General features: G+C 38.9%; 2 protein-coding genes across 8 annotated transcripts in view; both read left to right on the top strand.

Moving 5' to 3' along the window:
- LOC121658823 (synaptotagmin binding cytoplasmic RNA interacting protein) overlaps window positions 1–3,792 on the top strand; it is a 26,626-nt gene extending 22,834 nt beyond the window's left edge. For 2 of the 4 annotated variants that reach the window (XM_042016145.1, XM_042016143.1), the window contains exon 12: window positions 519–3,792. In XM_042016145.1, coding sequence (XP_041872079.1) covers window positions 519–557 — 39 coding nt within the window. In that variant the 3' untranslated portion in view covers window positions 558–3,792. Of the gene's footprint in view, window positions 1–515 lie in introns of all 4 variants that reach the window. The other 2 variants (XM_042016142.1, XM_042016144.1) reach the window with 1 other exon arrangement.
- Window positions 3,793–18,403: 14,611 nt separating this feature from the next.
- Window positions 18,404–24,751, top strand: part of SNX14 (sorting nexin 14) — a 46,685-nt gene continuing 40,337 nt past the window's right edge. For 2 of the 4 annotated variants that reach the window (XM_042016140.1, XM_042016137.1), the window contains exons 1-4: window positions 18,432–18,581; window positions 18,665–18,785; window positions 19,620–19,693; window positions 19,806–19,884. In XM_042016140.1, the coding sequence (XP_041872074.1) occupies window positions 18,442–18,581; window positions 18,665–18,785; window positions 19,620–19,693; window positions 19,806–19,884 (414 nt within the window). In that variant the 5' untranslated portion in view covers window positions 18,432–18,441. Of the gene's footprint in view, window positions 18,582–18,664; window positions 18,786–19,616; window positions 19,694–19,805; window positions 19,885–24,751 lie in introns of all 4 variants that reach the window. The other 2 variants (XM_042016139.1, XM_042016136.1) reach the window with 2 other exon arrangements.

Raw genomic sequence — 24,751 nt, 5'->3', positions numbered from 1 at the left:
TCTTAGGTATTTTTTTTCTTCTTCATTTTGGCACTACTATCTTAGATTCTGAATACAGTTGAAAAAAGTAAGGATTGCACCTCAAAGTTGTGATCTTTTTTAAAAATTGTGCCTAAAGCAGTTAGGTCTTTGAAATTCATACTAGATCACAAGTCATATTATGCTTAGACTTGATTCAATTTTCAACATGTTTTCATGATGACTATAACTACCAAGTTTTATATCACTGTTACTGGCAATTTCCTATAATGTAAAGTTGTTTGTGACTCAGTGCGCAAAACCTTAGCTGGTGGTACAAGGTTTAAAGCTTAACTTTTAAAATAATACCAGTTTGTTACAAAGTGGTAAAACACCCATAGTAAAATTCCAAAGTTAGTGGCAATCAGAAGGCAAAATGTTCTTGTCTAGTAGTTTTATTTAAAAATAATTCATTTTGCTAAGATTTTATGTTAACAAATGTACAGACCAGAGTTTAAAATGATTTATCTAATTGATTCCTTTTGTTACCTGGCTAGCAGGGAAAAGGGGTCGAGGCCGGTCCTGACCTGTTACAATGAAGACTGACTTGCTATGTGGGATTACACCAGAAGCTTGCAGTGGAGTAATGGTAAGGATATCAAGCGACCTTAAGTATCTCAGCTGTATAGGAGCATATTCTGTTGCAAAAGACCTTCCTGCGAAGATCATGGATTCAAATATGGGACATTTGAACTAATACTTGGACTTTGAAATGAATTTCTTTAACAGTTTTCTCTGCAGTGCAAGTTATTAAACTAAAGCTACTCTATTTCCCCAACGTGTTCAACAAAATCCTTAACGTCTAGCATGGTATCTTAATAAAGAATAAAGTTGTTCTTTTAAAAAATCTGCTTTAAGTAGATTTTTCCCCCAAGTTTTCTTAGTTAAGGATTCCAAAAGTGGTATTCACAAATTCTTGCATTTAAATTTTTATTGCAGTGGTATAGATGAATACCATCATTGGTATCCTTAAATTTTATTTCTGCTCATGAAGGTTAATCATGATTGTCTATTTAGTAATCACTTACGAATTGTGTTCAGATACAGCAGTTTCAGGTGTAATCATCAGAGCTGGTTAGTCAGGCATTCCAGATAGTGGTTCTTTTCAGAACCTTTTTTAAAGGGTTGGTTAACTACCTCAGTAGCAGAGGATTGAACTATACCCTGTCTGTACTGTACATAGAAAATCTTTGTAGATAAAAGCAAGGCTTGTTTAATATGATATGAGGGTAAGATTATAATATACCAAATGTAACATTCTTAGTTGCCTTTAGTTCCAGAGGCTTTGTAAGACTTCCTCATGACCATCATAACAGGCCTTGCTTTTGTCGTATTTTGTGGCTGAAAAAGCAGCCTTGCTTCTTCAGATATTGTAGTTATTTGGATGTATAATAGTTTAGCAAGATGTTACTTTTGTAAGACATCAGATGTTCAAAAAAAGTGCATCAGCAACTTGTACTAAATACTGCAGTGTCCCTTTATAAAAGGTCAGACTAAAACTGACAACTGTACAGTGAAGCCTGACATTTGGATATTTTGAAGTTTTTCATAAATCATAGAATAGTATATGGCTGTAGTTTAGCTTTTTAGGTAAAAGGTATGTTTTCATTAGTGCATTTCTTATTGCTGATCACTGTAAAAACATGTGGATCAGCTTTCCATTTCTCTTACGCAGATCATGATAACCTGTAGAGTAGAGTAGAGTACAATCATTTGTGCTATGTTTTTAATTTTCTAAAGCACCTTGATGACAGTGAGTGTTCAGTGGTGAAGCATCCTCTATTGAACCACCCTTAAAAAAAGACTAAATAAAACCAGAACCTTGCCAAGTCCAGCTTCATATAGGTAAAAGATAGATAAAATTATGACTTACTTTGGACTTGGCATAAAGAGTTCCCTTAACCCCCTGCACAAAGGGATACTGCAGTTATACTACATACCCATAGGCACCACAATGAAAATTGAAGCTTATACCTAATTAAGGTTTTATACACACCAGTTCCCCCAGTAAATGCAAATTTTAACAAAATTAGACATGTCATATGTTGAAAATGCTCATGGCAAACAATCATTTTGCATTCCTGCAAATAAAATTGTTTTATACTGTAAGCTGGAGGCGAGTGTAACTTATTTTTGTAATAAAGTTTTTATTTTTTTTATGTGTCATTAATATAAATGTGTGTTAGTACAGAGATCTTCTGGTTAAAAACTTAGAATCGCACACATTTCAGTATGTTTACTTGTATTTACATAATTTTTAGAATAGTGGTTGCCAATAGCCTGTATGTTTTCACATTAATTGATTTTTTTTTTTTTTTTGTTATCTTAATAAACCATTTTAGTATGTTGTATGTCAATTACTGGGATAGCTGGGACATAAAGTGTAATTAAAAAATTGTCAAGTATTCATTGGAATATGTAAATGTGCCTTGCCAGTTTTGAACTTTAAGACAAAGTAAGTGAACGATGATGAAATGAGTAGTCAATGCCTAAGCGACATTTGCTACCAGAGTTTCATATACTGCCCTTGCTAAAGAAAAGAAAATTTCTTCCTCAAATTTGAACGTAAAACTTAACAGTTGCATTAGCTTCTGAATTTTCAAATCTATTTAGAGAAATTAGGCTTATGGAAAGTGGGTTTTTTAATTGTAGCCTTAAGAATAATTTTGAATTTCAATGTAATCCTTGGTGCTGGCATTCCCAGTGCCAAGGAGTTTAAATGCTCCCTTCAAAGAGGTTGCCATGCCTACTGGCACTTTTACTGTCATACGGTTTTATAAGGAACACTGTCAAGATGTGGAAACCAATTCTGAACTTGATATAAAATGAAACACTGGGGGCTGTAGGAGAGGGAAAGTCCTCAGATTTCTTAATCTTGAGATCTCTCCATTGCTGAAAAACTTAAAACACTTGTTGGATCACAAGTGCTAGTGACTAGTTCTTAGTCTGGAAACATGTTGCGGGGGATAATACGTTTGTGGAATTGTAACAGTAGATGGAAGTGCATAAAAACACTGGAACTAAGGCACTATGTGTGTTGAAATTGTGGATTATATCCCTAATTTCAGCTCTGATAAAAGCATGGGGCACGACTATTTAAAAAAAAAAAAAAGAGGCAAAATTGACAGGAAAATTTTTAATGAAACGCAAGCAATGGTGAATGAGCAAAATACCAAGATCCTGACAGTGTTCCCTCTAATTATGAACTCAAGCCATTATAACTTTTACAATTAAATATGATTTGCACTGTTCTGATATTGGTGCAGTTTTTTAGAAAAATTACCAGAAAACTAAATTGCATGTGGTGGTTAATGTTGTGAAAAAAAACCTAAAATCAAAAAACTGTTATTTTTCAAAGCTTTAAATTTGATTGTTTAAAGAAGAACCATTAGGTGGAAATACTGGTGAGAATGGGCAAGTGCATATATACAACATCAGTTTGGTTGCACTTGGGTGTTGGTAAACTTGAAATGTTCTACAGCAATAATGCATTCCTTAGGGGATGCTTTGGTGACAAATGAACATGTGACACAGTTCTTTCTGGCATGTTGAAGGCAAGTTTTGACTTAATATAATGTGCTGCCTCTGTTTATTCTCATAGGAGGCTTTCTTTACTAAAACACCTGCAAAGGTGCATAAGTAGTATAGTTCCACATTGGTTTGTAATGTGTTCCTAAATTTGAAGTCTAGTTGAATTTAATAAGAAACCGGAAACTGCTGCTGCTTAACACTTCTGGTTTATAAACACTCCAATACACAGCTTTTTAAATTATACTCTTGTTTTAATACTCATTTTTGTTTGAAAGGTTTCATATAGGACATGCAACTGTACTTTTTTTTCTTTCCAGTTTTTAAAGAGGAGATTTGTTACGACCCAGAACTTAAGTTTGTGTTTTTACTGTTGGAGGAAGGCTGTTACTACAATAAGATACTAAGATCAGTTTCTGAATTTCTGCGTTGTACAACTCTTATGTAAATACTGTCTTAAAATCTCAAATAAGGAATAATAATTCTGTTCTTGTTGGGGATTAGGGGTATGACATAGTCTAAAATAAATGTAGTGTCCTCTGAAGGCAGGATTCCCAACTTCAGGATAGAAATATTATATATGGCTGCAACTTCTTGTTCCCTTGTGCCTTTGATTATTCTTCAGAGGCTTAACTTTCCTGTTCAGCCCAGCAATTATTTCAGTACTTCCATATGTTAGTGAGGGGGGACTTTTTTTTTTTTGAGAAATAGAACTGAAAGGTGACATGGACATAAATACACATAACATTTTCACAAGAGTGTATCTAAATTGATACACTGCACAACATAAAGACTGTTACTCCCTCACATTAGCGAGAATTTAGTGGAAAATGTTAATTGTTTAAAATGAAGTAGTAAGTTTTGGAGTAGGCAACAAGGCAGTGAAAATGACAATGTAGTTTTCAGACAGTTGAAATGGGTAAAGTGCAAGCTTGAATGTGTTCATGCCCTGAAGCTTACGATTCCTAACTTTATGACTATATGGATATGGACTTAATGGACATAAAAGTCTGTCTTTATGGAGTGTCTTGCTGAATTAACTCCAGCACCAGCACATGACATCTCTTGTCTAGGGCTAACTAATTGAATTAGTTGGGCATAGGAAACACCAGATTGTGCTTTGCCATTTGCTCTGTCAGATGAAAATGGGATGTGACAACAGGAGAAGTTGGGCTGAAGATTCCTTGATCCTTAATACAGGTAGTGGAGGGAGATGGAATAAGTTACTGTCACTTGACAGCCATCTAGTACAAATAAACAGTGCTTCCTAGAAGCTCTGATGTTAAAATCTTTCCAAGAGACTGATTTTCACAGTCATCTGGTCACAGTTTGCAAGTGTATATTTACTTATGTTAAAAAATCCATGGGATTAAAGAGTGACTGTTTTGGTGCCCCTTTGCCTTGATTGTTACAAAAGAGATTTGTTGAAAAGTACCACTAGGACTAACTTGTTGGTTTACTGGCAATTTGGAGAGGGGTGATTGTCTCATGTAATTATACCTTTTTATTGCCAATATAGAACTGGTTACTGGTTTTTTCTACAAAACATGTATTTTTAAATGGCCAGCTCCTGAGCAGATGCTGCACAGCTGAACTCATCTGGCAACATTGGGTTATGTGGTTTATTTAAAGCTGTCTTCGTGAAAGCTGCTTTAGATGGCCAGGCTTCCAGGTACCTGATAGATCCTTTCTTTAAAAAAAAAGTAGAAAAATAAAAGCATCCATGAAGTCTAAAAATCATAGTCATAACATGTAGGTAATAAGTACTTTAATGCAGCTTGAATATTTAAAGTTTGAATCACAAAATACGTTTCAGTTCAGATAAATTGTTCATGAAGTTTGGTGTCTACTCCAAAGCTGGCACTTACATTCAGTCATTTAGGTAAAACTTGGAGTGTCAAAAGTCTAATTCCTGGTAGTCTGAGAATAATTCATTTGGCTGATTAATGGTGACAGTTCCATATCTCTGCACAGTTAGTGTGACAGTGTACTTGCTTTGGTCACTAACGTGTAGAAAACACATGGAATCTTACTGCTTGCTTTCTTTGCACTAAGGAAGTTATGAAATGCACTCTTAGTTTTGCTGCACAGCCAGCAGAATAGTCTATGCCATTTGACTGCACAGAAGATAATGGTAAGTAAAAATAGACTTTCTAATACTTAAATGACTTGCAGTACCCAAAATCCAACTTCAGTAGACTGTTAAATTGATTCCTTATCTGCAGTGATTAACCCAGGTTGTGCATTTTAACCCTTAATGTGTCCACTTCAATGCCAAGTGAATGTTGAGTGTAGCCTGACAGTGTTTAACGTTAAATACTTCAGATCTAAAAATGTCTTAAATCCTTCATAGATAATTCAATATCGATTTTTACACTAATGGGTTAGTAGTCATAGTAGTTTAAGGGATTTTACATGAACACAAGTCATCTATTGAAAGCCACAAATGGGATGTATCAGATCCTGAGTTGCTGGTTCCAAGTGTCGTGCTTTCAGTATTGTTCTGCCATCTAAAGTAACAGTTTTCAGATTTTTTTTTTCTTTAGTGGGATGAGGAATGTACCTAATTCTGTCACTCAAAATGGTTATTTAAAAACCATGTTGCGAAGTGTAATGAATTTGGAATTAAAAAGCTTCCTCCTTGAGAATTTAACTAAGATAATTTATAGATGTCCTATTAGTAAATCAAGGCTTTTCTTAAGAAGCAGTGTCAGCATACTTAAGAATGAAGCTGTATTACAAAACACCGGTGAGAACTAGTATAAAATAAATTTTAAGTAATCTTTTCATTATGCAGATGTGTATTACAATTTGAAGGTGATTTTAACATTACAGTATTTGAGATGACAGATAAAAATACCTAGTCCCTGCATCTGGACAGCCGAAGTGGCTATTAAAGGACTGCTCCTGTTTCAGATTGTGGTCAAAGGCTTCCTTTGGGTATTGCAATGAAATGTTTTTTCTTCTAGTACAAATAGTTGTTCTGACAAGCCAACCTGTTTCCAATCCACAATTCTAAACAGAATTTGAGTTTTGTATGTGTGTTTGATAGTTCTAGCAGAAGACAAACCTTCAGTGACAATCACTGATGTTTCTTTCACCAGGAAGTGACCAGTGTGTAACTGTGTTAGTCTAGTGAAACTGTCCTGTATTTATGTTATCTACAGTTACAGAAGTGCAATCATTTACACTTGCTTTTGAATTAGTGAGATGCTTAAAAGCTACTTTGAAGAAAACCGGCATATATGTTGTTAAAATCTGTCAGAATTTGCAGATGAAGAAATACGATGTGGGTTTCATGCTAAAAGAAGACAAGGCCTGGATATAAAGGGACAGGTGGTCATAACTTCTCTCATTGGAAGATGTGGCAGTACAACAAGGTTTAGGTGGCTTCAAGCATTAGCAGTGCCTTGCTCCACTGTGTTCTTGTAATACTAAAACAAACTCTCAGGAGAAAAACTCATTATGGGATTAACTCCAGTGAGATCGATCTTCCAGTTAAGGACATGTAAGGTCTTAAATCCATTGGATTTAGTATGGTGTTTGCAACTTGGGTTTGCATAGAAGTGACCTTACAGTGGGAATGGTATAATAAATGGCAGTTTGCATTTTTGCTTAATGTTACACTAACCTGAAGTTTGGTTTTTGTTCTAAGCCATTCATGTGGCCATGTTTCTATCCAAGAAAATGATCTTAATATTCATATGTCATGAACTGATCAGTAAGTCTTAGACCCTAGTAGTTGTTAATTTGAGCTAGTCGGTCTTTTCTTAGGTTAACTGTTAAAATCAGTACAGGTTTCTACTAGAAAGTAAAGGGTTTTGTTTTCTTAATGGCAGTATCTAAAGGTTCACAGTTTATTGCCTCACGTGTAACATTTCTGAATAGTACTGCTTTCATTGAGAAATGAGTAAAGAAGAGTATACAGATGAATAGTGAAAAAGCCTTGCTAACTAAGCTTTATGGCAGGTGAAGGCTGCCAGTGTGTACTGCACTTGCAATGCATGGAGGTGTACTCGCCATGCAGGTACAGATAGCGTTGACATATATCAGGTAGTGGTAACATCTCAACAAGGTTGCCACAAACTACTTTCAGTGATGGCCTGGGCTAAAGCAGATAATTGGTATTGAAGTGTGCTAAAATGCTTCCATAGTTTTACTGTGAGGCTAGTAAAGAACAACTACGATAATAGCAAGTACAGCTGTAGGTAGATGATGATCAACTCCCTTTTTTGTAGTCTCTGGAAGAGCAAGAGACAAGCATGCATAGTGTGTATTACAAGTTTCTAAATCCTTGTGAAGCAATCTTTTTATTACATGAAGACTAAAACATGTAAGATTTGAATTCTTTATGCAGTTAAAGATAGAATAACTTAGCAATTCTGGTTTCAAGTTCAGATGGCTGGGTGTAGTTAAAGCCCAGTAATCAAGGCTTGTATTTTAGAATCAAGATAGTTTTTTAACTCTGTGGAGAAAGACTGAACGTGTTTAATTGCAAGGCCAATCTAAGAATACTTGCAGATAGCAGAAATGTGTATACTGCTGGAGGGGTGGGTGGGTGGAGCCAAAACCAACCCACAAGAACCAAAACACAAACACCCCCCCCACACACACACCCCTATCCCGTGACTCTCAAACATGTTTAGGAAGAGGACAATGTTCACCACTTTGTAAGGGCATGCAAGCTAAATAGGTCATAGGCGTTGGAATTCTTAGATATGGGGCACGTGAGATTAATGTGGTAATCTTGGAACTTCTGCCTTTCCATCACATGGTAAAAATAATGTAGAGAGATCTCAGATTTCACAATTGAACTAAAATTATGGTTAATGTTCACATTAAGAAAGAACAAACATGTCTTGACTAAGACATTTGGAAGGGCAAAAAGTGTCTCTGTGAAAAGGAAAACTTGCAGGGTCTTCTGTAAATACCTCTGTTCTTTCTAAATCAATGTTGATGACCAGGGAATTCTTCCTCAGAGGAGTACAAATGTCTTGTATTTAGCCGGTTGACATAGGAGTGATCACATCACAAACACTCCCCAGCTCTTAACAAAGCATATTATTTGCTCCCTGAGAAAAGAAATTAAACAGTTTGAAAAAGAAGTCATCTCCCTGTGGGCAAAACAGAGCCATCAAATCTGCCTGAACTACAGTATTGGCAACTTTCTAATACAGGATTAAAGAAAAAATAGGGAAATAACCTGGCAAACCATGGCATAGAACAACTTCATTTAGCTGTGTTACAGCTTTGTAGAATCTCCCCTGTCTCTAACCTGTCTGTCCTTTTCCTGTGAAAGGTAGGTACACTCTTCAGCCAGGCACCATCTAGCAGCCACAGCATGATGAGAGGGGAATGTCAGGTGATGGATTCTTGGCCAGATGGAAACATCAGGTCAAAAGCAGGCAGGGCTCTTTGGATTGTATGACAGAAGGTAAGAATATCCTGTCCTGGCTGTCATAGTCATCAGGGCCACTTTATCTTGATACACATTTCAGAAGAAAATTGTATCTCTGTAAGGGAGGAGGTTTTAAACACAGCAAAATACAAATTTGTGGAAGAAAACCCCCCTGTTACTATGTGTAATGCTGCTATTTCAAATGTCCTGTTCAGAGAAGCGACTGATGTCCTAGAGCTGGTATTTATAAAATCGCTGTTTGGAAGTGATGAACTGATGATCTTGTCTCCAGGGAAGTAAGAGCCAACCTTGACTATCTGATACATGTTCCAAAAGTAGACCTTTTCTTTGCCCACGCAGGTGAGGAGTTCTTCCATGTCCTTTTAATGGTATAATATATTTGCCACTCACTGCTCTTAATAATCCCTTAGAGGGTGGGTAAAAGTAGGGTAGTTGAGACAAACTTTTTTAATAAGACCTGATGATGCCTCATAATTGAGTGATGCTTGAAGGAATGCCAAGTTCCTAGCAAAGTTTGCATGTAAAGTCTTCATCTGAATGTCTCAGTGCAGGGCACAAAGTGAGAATAGGTGTTAACACTTGTAAAGCTGGGGTGAATCAATGCCAATCCAGCAGCCTCTTTGCAGAGTTCAAGTTCAGGATGGGCCCAAAGAACTCCCAAGTACGCCAGCGCCTTGTACAGAGTCACATTTGTGGAAAAGTGTGATACAAGCCCAGCATCCTGTGAGGGAGAAGTGGCTGATCGTTTCATGGGACTAGGCCAGGACTTCATTAAAGACATGGTAGTGCAGGGAACCCAAATAGGCGTATTCGACACTGAAGGTGGTTGTTGCTCAGAAATAAAAGTGCTTAAAATTAACAGTTGTGCCTGGAAGCAGACATCTGGGACCCCAAGAGATGAAGACTTAGGAACCAGTATGAAGGTTGCTGAACTTCATTTGAAGATGTTCTGTTTCTTCGAGTCTACGCTACATGTCTTAGTTCAAGAAATTACACTTCCTTAGTGAACAAAAGGAATTTTTTTCTAAACCTATCAAATATAAAGGCCTGTATCAGATCAGAAGGTAGGAGGAGGCTGAAGAAGGAATGTGGTATGGTAGAATACGCTTGGAAGTTTTAGTTTGCCAGCATGGTCTCTACTTCCTGAGTTAAAAGAGGATAAATCTTTGTATGTTGTCCATTAGTGCTCAGAATACACAGAAGGATTTGTTTTCATAAACAGCTTTTGTCAGGAAAAGTCATTTTCTCTGCAGGCATGAGCATGGTGAGCAGCATCTCTAAATAGACTGAGGGAGAAAGGAACGTACCTGAAGGTAGAAGTCATGTGGAATGAGGAGCTTATGGAGATAGGTGCATGTTCTGAGTTCTTGGTGAAACTCAGGTGGGTGGCTTTGAACTAAGACACCTTGGACTAAGTGTACTAAATTCATGTCTCCTTACTGCCAAGGGTGCTCCTCCAGATAATACATGATGTCAGTTTGGTCGTTTCTCCTTTGTTTTTGCCCTTGGGCTACGGGGAAGGAGAGTGAGTCATTACTGCATAGGTAGCTCGACTTCTCCAGACCTAACAAACAGCTGAAGGAGAAAATGGAGAGGGGAGCACACAGCTGGACAGTGGTCCAGGAACACACCAGATACATGGGCTTTTCAGAATTTGAGACTGGCTGATACTTCCAAGTTTCTTGACCATAATCTATCCCAGAAACACACTGGATGTAGACAAAACACCACTCTATGGTTACAGCTTAGTACTTAATGTACCATTTACCGCATCTAAGCTGAATAGTGATCAGTGGAGAATTTTCTACTCCTCTTCAGTATGCGGTCTGCTAGGAATCTGGATGATATTACACAATCCTTTCTCTGTTTTGATTACCTTCTGAAGCAAAATCTACTTTCTCCAGGGAAAAAAACCTTCCCTCTTGCATCTGAACTGCAGTGACCCCAATTTGAGGTCTATCTACAGCATCCAAGTTCTTGTGTTGCGTTAGGAGCTATGCTAATGCATCTGTTGAAATTCCAAAGACCTTGGTCTTCACTTGCAATTTCTGTGGTGGTGAATATATTACAAACTGGACGTATAGAGACCATCCAAACCTGAGACTGGACTGGAAGATTCACAGCTTCTTAAGGGGGGGGAAGAAAGTGTTATTCCTTAAAGCTTGATAAGAAAGGATAGTAAACTGATTTTCATATTAGAATGCCCCAATTAATACATACTTTAAAATAGGTATCTGTGAAAGAGCAGAAACTTACTGCCTGGTGTTTTAAGCAGTTTCTTTTGTCATTCTTTTGTACAAAGATAAGCCAGGTAGCTTATATAGTAGCAAGTAATTCGGTCACAAATCAGAAATAAATTTGAGTTTCAGAAAAACGCTGAGTGGTAATAATTCCCTGCATGGTATCAGACCTTACTAGCTCCAATCCTTTCCTAGCTAGAATGCTAGTTACTTAAACAGAAAATAAAAAGCAAATCAAAACTTTAATGGAATTTTGCAGTATTCGCCAAAGTCTTCCAAATAGTCCTTGCTTCTTGATTTCACATTTTGTGCCTTTTGCAAACATCTCAAAGTCCTCTTCCCTTGCCTCAGCATGCACTCTCCCTCAGCATGTCCCTTTTCCCTTTGGGAAAGGACACTTTAGGGAAACTCACTGTGCAGGTGCCAAGTGTGCACCAGGAACAACATTGGCAGAACATCTGGAGGAATCACAAGTAGCTGTTCCTTGCCACTCTGGGAGAGGGACTGTGGCATTCTGTCCTGCCAAGGTGTGTCCACTGATAGAGGGGCTGTCTGCTTCTGCAGAAGCACCATTAATGCCAGTGCTAGAGGTGAAGTGCTATATAAAAATAGATTGCTTTTTTTCTATCAGATATACCACCATTTTGGATGGCAAAACCAGTTTGGCATACCTCCAGGAACTTGGGCAACTGTTTGATAGATAGCATTGATCAGCTATGAGCTGTAAGGATTGATCAGTCATGAGCTGTAAGGAAGCCAAGCCTTGCAGAGAGCATGGTACTGAGATCCACTTCTTAAACTCTCATTAAAACAATAATATTCCTCTCAGAGTGGAGCTCCACCATGGAGCTATGTGCTCCAGTTATACTACAAAATATGTAAGACATGGGCAAGATGCCCATGTGCTCCAAAAAGCTGTTTTCAAAAAGCCTTAAGACTCACCCTTACATACAAGGAACAGCCCTCTGTCCAGGTGTTCTTGTAGTATCACCTTGTGCATTCTGCCTTTTGCACAGAATCAGATTTTTTTTTGCTATTGTCATATATTCAGTATTCTTGCTAGGGAAATACAACATTTATGTTATGTTCTCTTTAACCATTCTGCAAATACTTCCGTTTTTCCTAGACATCATTTAAAAGGAAGAGAATGTCAGATTGATTCCATACATCCTCAGTCAACAAATGGTAAACAAATCAATATCCTGGTTATACAACTGGTTCTGTACAGTTCCCATGAGGTATCTGATGAAAGACTTAAGTACAACTAACTTTTTCAAGGTGACAATCAATGTTGTTTAACTTTTACCCTGTGCTGCTTTTACATACTTCATGTTCTCGGAGAAACTGGTTGCTTGAACTAAAAATATCTCTGTGGAATTCTGACCTGACAAAAACACTCAAGGCATTTACTGCTGTGTCCACAGAAGCTAAAAGCAATGGGCTCCAGGATACCAGCTCACCAGTCATCAAAAGAAGCCCGATCTCGCAGATCTCATCACCAAGTCTGGGTTTACGTGGTCATGTTAAGTATCCACAGAAAGCTTTCTTGGATACAAACTACCTTGCAACAGCAACATGTAGTTAGTCTTTTTTCCACTTTTAACGACTTCTGCCTGTTGCTTAGAATTGCCTGAGTATGTGAAGGCTTTAGGTTGGGATTTTTTTCAGTGTTTTTCTTTTAAGGTGGAAAAAATGAATCCATCAAAAATGAGAGTTATATCTAAATGAGGAAAAAGGATCATAAATATTTATAGGCAAAAATGTTAAAATACTCTGAGGCAGGGCAAAAAAATGAAACCATTTAAGAAGGCACTAGTTCTAATAAAAATAATTTTGAATGCTGTTTTGTTAACAGCTTTGTTCCCCCATGTTGCAGCCTGTCCCTACTCACTGCTACACAACAGAGGAGATAATAAAATTGGAAAAGGAGAGGGAGAACAACAAAGATGATAAAAGGTACGAAAGTGCTCTGTACCTGTACTTGTTCGTGAAGGACAAGTCACCGGAGCAGGAATCTTAATTTTGGAAAAGACAGTTTTCTCAGGTGACCAAAGTATTTTGGTAAAAATGATAAGCAGCGAGCATGCTGAGTAGGGAATGATTTTTCACCATATCTAGTAAACATGTGAATGTGTGGAGAGCTGTATCTTCACTCACACAAGTGCAAGTGGTGGAACTCCTTGCATGATTTTTATGGATGTTAAAGTTTCTGGTTCTTTAAAAGCAACTCGAAACTTAGGAAATAAATTCTTTCTCAGGATATCCCCAAGATTATGAATCAGAGTAAAAGAATGTTCAGGAACTTGCTATTATATTCTTGCCATGCTTTCACAACTTCTTCCTAGGTGTGTAACTCCTGATGGCCATCATCACAAACAGGATGCTTACCCAGCTGAACTTTTGCTGATCCAACACAGTTGTTCCATGAGCCCAGTGTGCATCTATGATGAAAAACTTAACTAGCTTTAAATTCTTCAGGTCTCAGCATAGTTCTGAGGCATAGGTGCTGCAACAGTTTGCAATGAATTAACAGAAACACATGTCATCTCACAAGGATTATCTTGACACTTCTTAATTCAGCTGAAACAAGGGATCCTGGCTCAAGTTCATCCTCAAACTCCCTACTTGAAAATTTTCCCCACCGACCAAGGCTGGTCAGCCAGAATTCCCTTCAGGACCTGACATAGTTATTTTCACAGTGTGTATCCAGGGCAAGGCTTTCTTTATCTCCATAGTAAGTCAACAGCTTAATTTTCATTTCAACGGAGCTCTTAAGTATGTGCTATGGCATTGTTTTAACTGTTTGCATGAGTACAGCTCCTTAGTTCTTTCACAAACTTTTTCTTACAAATTCCAACATCCATCTTGACATTCCCTCATTCCTCCCTGATCAGACTAGGTTGTTCAAAGGAATTAGGTTTTCCAGATCTTTCCTTTGCACATATGACCCATTGACCTACCTCACTTAATACTACAGGTGTATATCCAGAAACCTTGTTGTTTTTTGCTCAGGTGAATCTAGATAAAATTTCTATGGACTACAGCTTTGTTAAATGTTGCCACAAATCATAATATAATTTAAGTGTTTTTCCAGTGTCTTCTGTATACATTTAGTTCCTCTCTTTACATATATTCCTGCAGGCCTCTGTTTCTTACTGTCTTATAGTCACCTTCTATACCCACCTTGCAACTTTCTGCCCTATTTTCTTTTCCTTTAGTGTCCCATAAATAGTAGTTTATTACCGAACAAGTTATTTTCATCTCTAATATCTAAATTCCCTCCAGTGTCTTGTCTGTGAAAGAATTTTCTCAGAAAACTCCATGTTAACAATTTGAAAAAGCTCTCTATACACCAGTCTGTCTCCGAATCTTTTTACTTTCTCCTTGAGAGTTTCAAGTTCTTCAAGGCAAAACTGACTCTGGTACATTGCCTGCTTTTTGTTTTGTTTTTTTTTCTTCTTCCCAAATGGACCTTGTCCCAGTGAAATTCTAACACACTCTGTGCTCCTCAGCACCCTTGTGGTTTGCTGAGCATTGTTCCTGTTGGGGATACTAAACTGACCCTTTGGAAACTCCACTTGAAGTGGGGCCTTTTACTTGAATTTCTGTATTGGAACAGTCTCCTTGTTTTTCTTTTTTTGTCCTGCAAGTCTTTATTCTGCCTGGTATTTTTAGTCTTAAACACAGCCTAGTAGGTATTTTCAGGTTTTCTAACAGAACTGTATTTTACAGTCTCTTTTTAAAAAAAGATTAATTTTGAGTGGTGTGTTACAATTGAAACCTCTTACCCTTTCCCCTTAAACTTCAGTTGACTTCTAAATCTGCTTCTAAACAAACAACACAACTTCTAAGTCTGTGTCATTCCCTGCAAGTGCGGAGACCAGTGATCTTTTACAAAGTGTTTGGCACATCTTTTCTTAACCCATTTCTCCCTTCCACCTGCCATTTTGCTCCTTACTGCAGCAGCTGAACTCCCCCATTCTTCTAGAAGAAAACTTGAGAGGGATTTTATCCAGGAACCCAAAGCCCCTGTTGCTGTATTGAGCAGGTATTTCTGGGCCCAGACTATCACTGTCTCATCCAGTTTGCTTTAATCTGGTCACAGTGAGGGTCAGCATGTGATCCAGGAAGCAAATACAAGACCCTACAACTACAGGCAGCACGTTTTCATACAGCTGGCAAGCATGGGTCTCTGTGGGTGGTACAGGGAGATGACTCCCAAATGCCATAAATCTTGACTATGAACAGTCTACTAACTCATTAACAGGCAAATGAATATAACAGTAAAGCTAATTTTGCTCATCAAAGTGCTAATAATTATTCTACCCAAACCAGAAATGTGCAGCAAATGGTCAGCTTTCACTCTCCCCTGAGAGTGAAACTGAAGTTTCAGTGTTCCTTTAAAGGCCAAAAAGTACTACTAAAGGGCAGTTTTCACCTTACATTTGTTGCATACACCTGGATCATCTCAGGTGGAAATGAGTAACTGTTGGTGGATGCCCTTTCAGTTTTGAATTTGAAAAAGTCAAGTGCAAACAGCCTACTAATGCTTACCTTTCCTGGGATCTGACTGGCCAACTTCAGTTTCACTTCTTTACTTAAGCTTAGCTATTTACTGAATATTAAAAATTACTGTTCTCTAGAGTTTTCTGCTAAATGCTTTAGTTAAAGGTTAATATGAAGCCTTCTATTTAAACTTCTTGGAAAGGACCCACAAAGTGAACAGGGACTTGTGATGAATAATTACGAAGGCAAATTAATTCCTTGTTGGGTAAATATGAAGGATTAGATATTGTAAATTAGCCTTGACAACTGTATCCTTGAAAGAGAGAACTATGAAAGGCCTTGAAAAGAGCAAAAGCAGACTTGCAGAGTAAATTAAATGCAATTAACTGGTAAGAATCTGTATATTACATTTCACTGTCTGGCTTATTTTAAAAAGGCATTTTTTAAGGTGAAAAAACCACCACTTTGGTAAATACAATCTCAGCCTTATAACTGATGCTACTTAGCCAAGAATTGTAGTTTTATGTTTCAAGTTTTTGAAAATCTGCTCTGATATACTTCTTAAATGCTAGAATAGGCAAGCTTCTGCCATCAAGGAAAACATACCCCAAACCAGGGAGAATTGGCTCCACAAGATGATTTGTATGATCAGTGAAAGATCATTTTACATTTTAAATACTAAAATAAAATCTATCTTTCCAGAATAATCCAGTCCTGGCCACATTACTTCAGAGCCCATCTCCAGATGCATGCTTTTCCCTGGCACTTCTCCAGTTGACCACAGAATCTTCCTAAGAATTTATGTGAAGAGAGAAAGACTTGCTGTTTCCAGGGAATGGATAAAGTTCTTATTTCTCAAAGAATTTTTAAAAGCTCGATGTTGTCAGTAGTTCCCTTTTGTTCTTCTGTAGTTTTATTTTGTTGAAAAACAAACGTCAGCTGAGTCTTTCAGTGTACCAGAACAATCTAGGGGCCATAGTGACAGAGGGTGATGGGCAGTGCCAACACTGCTGTCTCCAGCAGAGCAGGATGGGCTAAAGCAGTTTGTTGTGTCTGCCCAGCAGATGTAAGGTCTGTGAACTGAAGGAAATTGCACAGCTTCTCAGATAATGAAGTACAATTAGTGCCAGACGTGAATGTGGCAATTTTACTGTAAATAAACACAATTCTGAACAATGAAACTATAAATTTAAGAAACTTCACCTGAAGTAGAGAATGCAAATGGAAGCAGAAGTTTGATTTAAGGTTCTGCTGGTTTGCTGTGCAAGTCACTTCCTGTGTTACAGGTATGCGATGCTGTGGCATCTTCATTAAATATTGTAAGAATTACAGATTTTTAGAAGTTATTCCTTATTAAAAGAATTGCAAGGTAAGTAACTAAAAATCACAAGCAGTAAATCTGTGGATGAAGTAAACTGATTAAAAAAAAAGCATCTTAGGAAAATTGATTTCCTCTGAATAGGCTGTATGGAGATTTGCTGTGTGAATGCACCTTGGTTTTTTCTACTAGAAAACGTAGACTGACATGAAATAATACTGTGCAGAGACTCTTACAGAAATTCAATCTGACCCTGGGCCTTTGCCAAGCACTCTGAGAAAGGTCAACATACTGAAGTGGAACTGCAGCGTTTCACCTACTGGAGAGGTCAAGGGAAATGTTGCATAAACTGACAAAGCATCCGAGCAAAGATTCTGAAAGCTGTCTTCTGATTTCAATTTCTAGATGCTGACTCACCCTCCAAATACCAATATTTTCTTAACAGCGTAGTTGCAGGGATCTCAGTGAACATTTGTAAAGACGGCTCATCTGAACGGATGTGTTTCAGTATTTCATGTGTCCTCACTTACTCAGCGTGCCCAATGTGCCTGCGTGGGGCTCGTGCAAATGGACATACAAGGCAACAGCAACTTCTCAAAACAGCTAAAAGCGGGCACCTCTCCCTGAGCGGGTCTCTTTCATACTTGCCACTTAGAAGCCCCATCATCGGTACGAACTCCCAGAAGTTGTTTCATTTTGCGCATTGAACTGATACCCCCATAACCAGCAGTGCCTTACTAACAGAGCCTTGAGTTTCGTTAAGACTGAGTAACTACAGAGCTGCTAAAAGCACTTAGTGGTTTAAAAGCTCGTGGCTTAGTGTAACTGAAGGTGTTATTCGTGTCAAGTTGGCTTTAAATTCTCGTTACCAATAAACTACATTCCAGAATTCCTCTTTTCAATGTCTTACTCTTCTATACTTACTGATGTTAAGATGGGGTTTTATTACATTTCCTACCCTGTTCCTTTTCTTTACAGCCAATTACGAAGCTTTGAGCGGTGTTTATAGGGTTTTAGTGTCCCAGTCACTGAATGATTTAGTTCAGTCATCATCTAAATATAGAGCATTTAATCAGACGTAGCACTTCGTTGCCGCTTGGCGCTGGGAACCCCTTGTTGTCCAGAACTCAAGTATTTATAACTAGGTAAGCTTGCTGTCATCAGCGACCTTCTATTTAGAGTGCTCAGCACGCTACGTGACACAGCACAGCTGCAAATGCCACCGCGGGGCTGCAGGGACGCTCTTCCCGGGGCGCTCCCGCGGATCGGCCCGCAGGCAGCCGCTCCGCCCCCGCCGCCTCTCCCCGCCCCGGCGGCCTCTGACGCGAGCCCGTCCCGGTGCCGCCATCAGCGGGCGCCGGCAGCGGAAGCGGCCCCGCCTCCCGGCCCGGCCGGCGCGGGCAGCGGCCGCCATGGGCGGGGTGCGGGCGGCAGCGCGGAGGCTGCTGCGGCGGCTGCGGGGCGCCGAGGGGCTGCGGGAGACCTGCCGGCAGTACCCGCTCTCCTGCTGCCTCCTCCTGGGGCTGGGCACCGCCACCCTCCTCCTCAACCGGTAACCGGGCGGGCGGGGGAGCCGGGTGCGGGCGGCGCTGCGCCTTCTCACGCAGCGGCTCTTCCTTCCTGTGTGTCTGTAAGGTATCTTCACGTTCTGATGATCTTCTGGTCGTTCGTGGCTGGGGTCGTCACCTTCTACTGTTCCTTGGGACCGGACTCCCTCCTGCCTAATATTCTGTTCACAATAAAATATAAACCTAAGGTAAATATGTCTGTGAAGAGTCGTGTGCTTTCTTTAAATATGATACGAATTTATATGAAGTAGCAATTCTTGTCTAATCCTAGCTGCTTTCAGAAGTACTGTATGTCAGTACAGCTCGTACACTCCTACTGGTAGGTGTTTTGTGACAAATAGAGGATGATTAGGACTTTGGATTGTTCATGTGTTTCTGCATAGTCCCATCAAATCCACGTATAGCTGCAAGGCCGGTTGTTGGAGAGTCCATGGATGCTGCTTCCCGCTTCCCTCATTGTACATTTTGAGCATTTGAGTAGCAGGCAGTGGAGAAAGGATGTTGTTTGCTCCTTTAGTGGGGCTTTTTCTTTCCTAAAGGTGCCCTTCTTTTGACAGGCCAGTGCTGAGTCTTTGTTCACTGTAATGAAAATTCTCTAAGCAGTACTGCATTTCAAAGAGAAAAAAAAATATTCCCAAAGCAAATTGCTCTTTTCTAACTTAAAACAGTTCAACGTAGAATTTCACAGGACTAAGAAAGTATAGTTGAAACAGTTCAGGGGTGTGAGTATGGCAGAGAAACCAGCTGGTCTGTTTATTAGACTGATTAATGCATGGGGAGATGAGTGGAGATGTGAAAGGGTATCTGTGTCCTTGCACTTTGTTTTAGCAGAAACGATTTTTCGTTTCGCTCAGTTGTTTCTTATATTATGTGTTGTTATCTTGTTTTCCTGCTGGAAGAACAAGTTTGTCTTTATTCATTTCAGTGTAATAGCGTGCTCTAAAATGAAATTCACAAATGTGTCAGTATATTAACAGAGTCATCATTTTGGAGAATGTAAACTTGTCCAAATCTCTTAGCAGTTGGAATTGCCGGAGCTGTTTCCCCATGGTCACAGTTGTGCTGTATGTGGCAATGTCAAATGCAAGAGGCACAGGTAAATTCCATCTGTGGCACTGGAAAGCTTAGTACTGCTGCCATTTTACACATCACAGTAGGACACTTTCAATTGCATATTGTTACATAAACTTCTCCATACTCTCCTACAGACCTACTTTGCTTCTGGAAAACTATCAGCCATGGCTGGATCTCAAAGTGCCTTCCAAGGTTGATGCATCACTTTCAGAGGTAATTGGTGCATCATTTCTTTAGTACATTAAAATTCGGTGGGGTTTTATTATGTGTCTTTTTTACTTTTTGCTTCTGGTTCAGTAGATAGTTCAGATGTACCTTGCAGGTGTTTTAACTTGTTCAAGTAAAAGTCAAACCAAAGGAGTGTTTGCTGGGAGCAGGGAGGCAAGGTAGCCTCCTTTTAAACACAGGCTGCTTGTGTAGCAGCGCACCTAGGACATAGAAGAAATGTCTGTGTAAATTGTGGAGAATATTGGAAAGAAGAGTTACAGTTGAGCATGCCTGAGTCTTGAAAAGCTAAGGATTTCAGCCTGCTTAGTTTGTTGGAATGGAGGGTAAAAGATGATTTGCTCCAGCTACAAAAGTTCTGTAATGAAGTTGATAATTTGGTGGTAGGGAGCCTATGAGAAGATGGAAAGAGGCTATTTACAAAATCATGGGGGAAGGCAAGGGGGAATGGATTCAAACTGATAGAGTAGGTTTAGATTAGATATTAAGAAGAAATTCTTCAGTGTGAGCATGGTGAGGTGCTAGAAAGGTTGCCCAGAGAACTTTTGGTTGCCCCATCCCTGGAAGTGTTTAAGGCCAGGCAGGATGGAGTAACCTGGCCAAGTGGAAGGTGGCCTTGCCCATGGCAGGGGGTTGGAATGTGATGATCTTTAAGGTCCCTTCCAACCCAAACCATTCCATGATTCTGTGAATCTATTTCAAATCGTCAGACAAAGCTGTAACAAAATCTGTCTTAAAAAAGAAATTGGTGAATTTACTCAAAGAAGAATAGCATATATATCTTTTTTTAGTAAGACTGTAAATCAGGAATTGTGTTTTGTTCTAATCTCTTCAAAAAAGAGCTATTTGAAGAGCAGTTTTTCTTTGGGCTTGTTTTTTTTTTTATTTCTTTGGTAATTGAAGAAATATATTGGCAGCTAAGCAGATAAGCTTTGTTGTTTTTTGAAGCTAGGAAAATACAGAAGCATGTATGTAGATTACTATCCATTTATTTAGAATTCCAGCTTTGGAGTTCTGTGGTAGGAGGATGAACAACTGGCATGGCAGAAGTGAGAGGATTTTTGTGTGTCATTTCTTGCATTTAACAGCATGGTGTATGAAGTCAAAGATGCATGTGTCTGTGGTATAAGGTAACACTTAAGTTCAGCTCTGAGAGGTGTTGTCCCAGGCATGGCTCGCTGCAGGAGAGGGAGGAGAATGAAAACCTTAAGGGAAGGAAGGGATGGACAGTTGATGAATGTTTTTAAAAAAGAACAGGTAACAACTTGGTGACTTACTCTAGTTGAATGAAGTGACTTCCTCTGTGATTTCAGAAGCAAACATTTATTCTTTTAAAGTTACTTAATCTGTTTTTTAAAAATAAGTTTATGTGTATTAAAATGACAGTATTGCTGAATAGAATTTCAATAGACTCTTGCTTTAATAATAGAATGTAAAATAAATGTTTCTATGCATTTAGTATTTTTAGGATTTAGGGTACCAAATAGCTGTGGCAGTCTACCCAAGGATGTTGTAAATGCTGAAGAACTGGAAATGTTCCTGTTTAGCTTAAATGGGAATTTGATGCTGAAAAGGTTCTTTGTAGTATCTCTTCATAAGCGATTTCAGTAGATACCATAGTTATTTTCTTGGCATTTTGTATCTGATTGCTGAAGTTCTGCTTTTACCAAAACAGTGGCATTTTCTTTGCTGGCACTTTTTACTTCAGTGGCATGTCCCAGCCCCTGCTTTATTTAGCATTGCAGGCATGGGTTTTGTGTATCCATGCCCATGCTTCTCATTCCTTTCCCTCCTTTGTGTGCTTAACTGTAGGGAAGCACCAGGCCTGAGTTCTGTACCTTCCTGGGGCAGTGAGCCAGGGTCACCCTCCTCAATGGACCCAAACAAGTAGTCTGAGCCACCTTTTTCACCTGTGTTGGACAGATACTATTTGGAATGAGAAATCTCGCTTCATGGTTCTGTGTTGCTGCTCTTCTCTACTCATTAAAAGGTAGCAAGGGGTTCTGCCCACGCCATATTCCTCTTGACCATCTGCTCTGAGGATGCAGCATGTAATGCTGGCCTGGAATTGGATAGCCTGCTTCAGGTTGGAAGGAGAGACTGCTCTTATTTTCTTTTGTGGGTTAGTCATACATTAGAGAGAAGCTGATACAGTGTGAACTGAATTAAGATTAATTAGATTCTAACGGAGTGCGGAGTGCAGCCTGTTTCTAAAAAGCAGTTTCTTCAAATACATGGAATAATTTTGGATTTTTTTTTATGTTTTAGTTTTTCTAGTTCTTTTTTTGCAGGTTAAAGACTTTTGGCAATATTCTCATTTCCAAATGTTTCTAATTTGAACCAGGTGTATAGCCTTTAAGCTTGTTTTCAAGTGCTTTCAGAATAATTTAATACACACTCAAATCAGAAGAAATTCAAGATTTCCTCACTAGTACGGATTTTTCTTTCTTGGATTGTGATGACAGTTTGTCTCACTTTGCAAATTCTTAATCTTTTGCAGCCTTGTTTTAGTCTATCCAGCTGCTCTGTGTGGTTTAGAAGAATAACAAAACCTGTGCCTGAGCATTCCTCCCCGCATTTATGTTTATTGTTATGGTTGAAAGCTAAACTGTCTCAACCATGCATCTATCCATATTTTATAATTTGGGCTGTATCCTGCACAAAAATTATGCACTAACCTAAGTATAATTTTGATTCCAGTTTCTAATCCATTTTGCATTATGTTAGTTTCTTCGATGTTTTCTTTCTTTTTGAATTAGGACATGATATCAGTTGGTCAGTTTTACATTGTATGTAATCCAGGTGCTGCAGATTGCATAAAGGAGAATTGAATCCTGTTGTTCTGTTATTGAGCTCATCTTCTCTGCAATTTCATTTTTGCTATGGGAGAGATGATTGCAGGTCAAATCTGTGGAAAGCTGCTCAGTTACTCTTGTTCAGCATTGTGAAAAAATGTCTCACTGGATCAAGGTGCTGCTGTCTTTTGATCTCACTTTTTTTTTAAATTCTTAAGTTCTCAGGTTCTTGACTTGATTATGGGACTAGAATTTTTTTTTTTGTTTGTTTTCTAAAACCAAGAAATAGACAAATGTGTGACAAGAAATCAGTTATTGCCTGAATGTGCTCTTTGCAAGTCCTGAACTCTTGCAGTAACACAGTGGGCTGTATTCTTTCTTATTGGAAATGGCTTGTTCTATGCCCAGGAAGTGGCCTCAGCTGTATAGCTGTACTGTCTTTAAAGGTGTTATAATTGTTATTGTGGTTTATGTATCAAATCCTTGCTCCTTTCCATTCTAATTCAGCCTGATAGTTCTGACCTGCTACTGACTCAGTCATCACTCGTCTCTACAGTTCCTCCTCCTGACAACTGGGGTCAGTTGTGTGGCAGTCTCCAAAAAGCTTGTCTCAGCAGCAAAGACTGGCTAGCTTGCAGTGTTGCAGTGCATGCTAGAAAATAATTTCTCTCTCTCTCTCTCTCTTTTTTTTTTTTTTTTTTTTTTTTTTGGATTCAGCTGGTGCTTATATTGCTACCTTCTGCATTTGGGTTTACACTTATAATCTCTTTCCAATTCAAAGCTGCCCACGCCTAGTAGAACTAGTCATTTTGCAAAATGCTTGAAAAATAGGTAGGCTTTAAATGAAATTACTCATCATTTGTATTTAAAACTGGAGAATAATACTTTACAGACAAGGAAATGGCTTATCATTAGCTGTCATTGTTTGAGGTGTCCTATCCACTTTAGTGGCATGTGTGAAGCGTAAGCAATTGAGCCTGAATAATATTTTTGTGAATGGAAGTGGGTACACATGTCCTGCTTTCCCAGTACTTTATCATAGTGTGGTGGATGATGTGACAGGTTTTCTTCTGTCCAGCAGAATCACACTGACACAGTCTGGAATGCTGATGGGGTTCAAGGGAAAACAGTATGGACTGCAATGCCTTGAAATCCAGTTAGTGGCAGTCAATGGCTTATTACTTCTTGAGTGCTTCTATTTTTGCCGTAGGGATGATTTCACTCAGTAGCTCTGCTTTAACTTCTGTACAGCACCTTGGTGTGGGATGGAGCATCATACTTAACTGCCTCTGCCATGCCATGTGTTTAGTAAATCTGCAAGTAGGGGCTGCTTTCTGTGTGTCCACACATTATTTATTAGGGCCCTGTGGATAACCTGAGTCCCTAGTAGAACGTGTCTTGCCTTCTGATATGTTGACCAGCGATAAGTGGACTCCAGTGAAAAATGCATTCTGAGTTAGTTCTGTTTCTGTGCATGCTGTCTCTGTGTCTTTGTCTAGTGGGATTATCTGCACTGTTCTGTGGAAGCAGTGTGGCTGTGGAAGAGAAACACTGGCAAGTCTATAAATGGTTTAGCTGGAACTCAGTTACTACAACATGGGATGAATCTCAGGGAGACTTTGTCTTCCATTTTGGGTGGAAGTGGGAGTGGGAAGGGTCATCAGGTCTTGCACTTTTTTTTACTTTTCTTGCTTATTTAATAACCATGGAAAGATGAATCTCAAAACCATGTGTGTTTTGCTTAGGCAGCAATAAGGGTGAGATCTCTCACTGTTGGAAACAATTCTTCTAGTGCCTTCAGAGACCTCTGGACTACAGAGGAAGAGAGGGCCAATAAATTGTTAGCATCTGATGAACTGAAATTGCAGTGGCACGCTCATGGAAAGCTTGATGGACAGGCTTTCAGTTCAAAAGCAGTAGTTGTGAATGGAGAAAGCTGTTTCAAGAGGAATGCATTGTATTCCCTTTGAATACACTGTCTTGTGCTTCAAGACTGTGCAAGTGCACTTTTCACTCCAAACAGAAGATTCTCTTCTGCTGTTGCTCCTGACAGGGAGGCA

Source organism: Corvus kubaryi, unplaced genomic scaffold (genome assembly GCF_017639235.1).
Source record: "Corvus kubaryi isolate FWS band 111438036 unplaced genomic scaffold, C.kubaryi_AGA036_p1.0 split3-73, whole genome shotgun sequence".
Lineage (NCBI taxonomy): Eukaryota > Metazoa > Chordata > Aves > Passeriformes > Corvidae > Corvus > Corvus kubaryi.
This window is presented reverse-complemented; position numbering and strand designations above follow the sequence as displayed.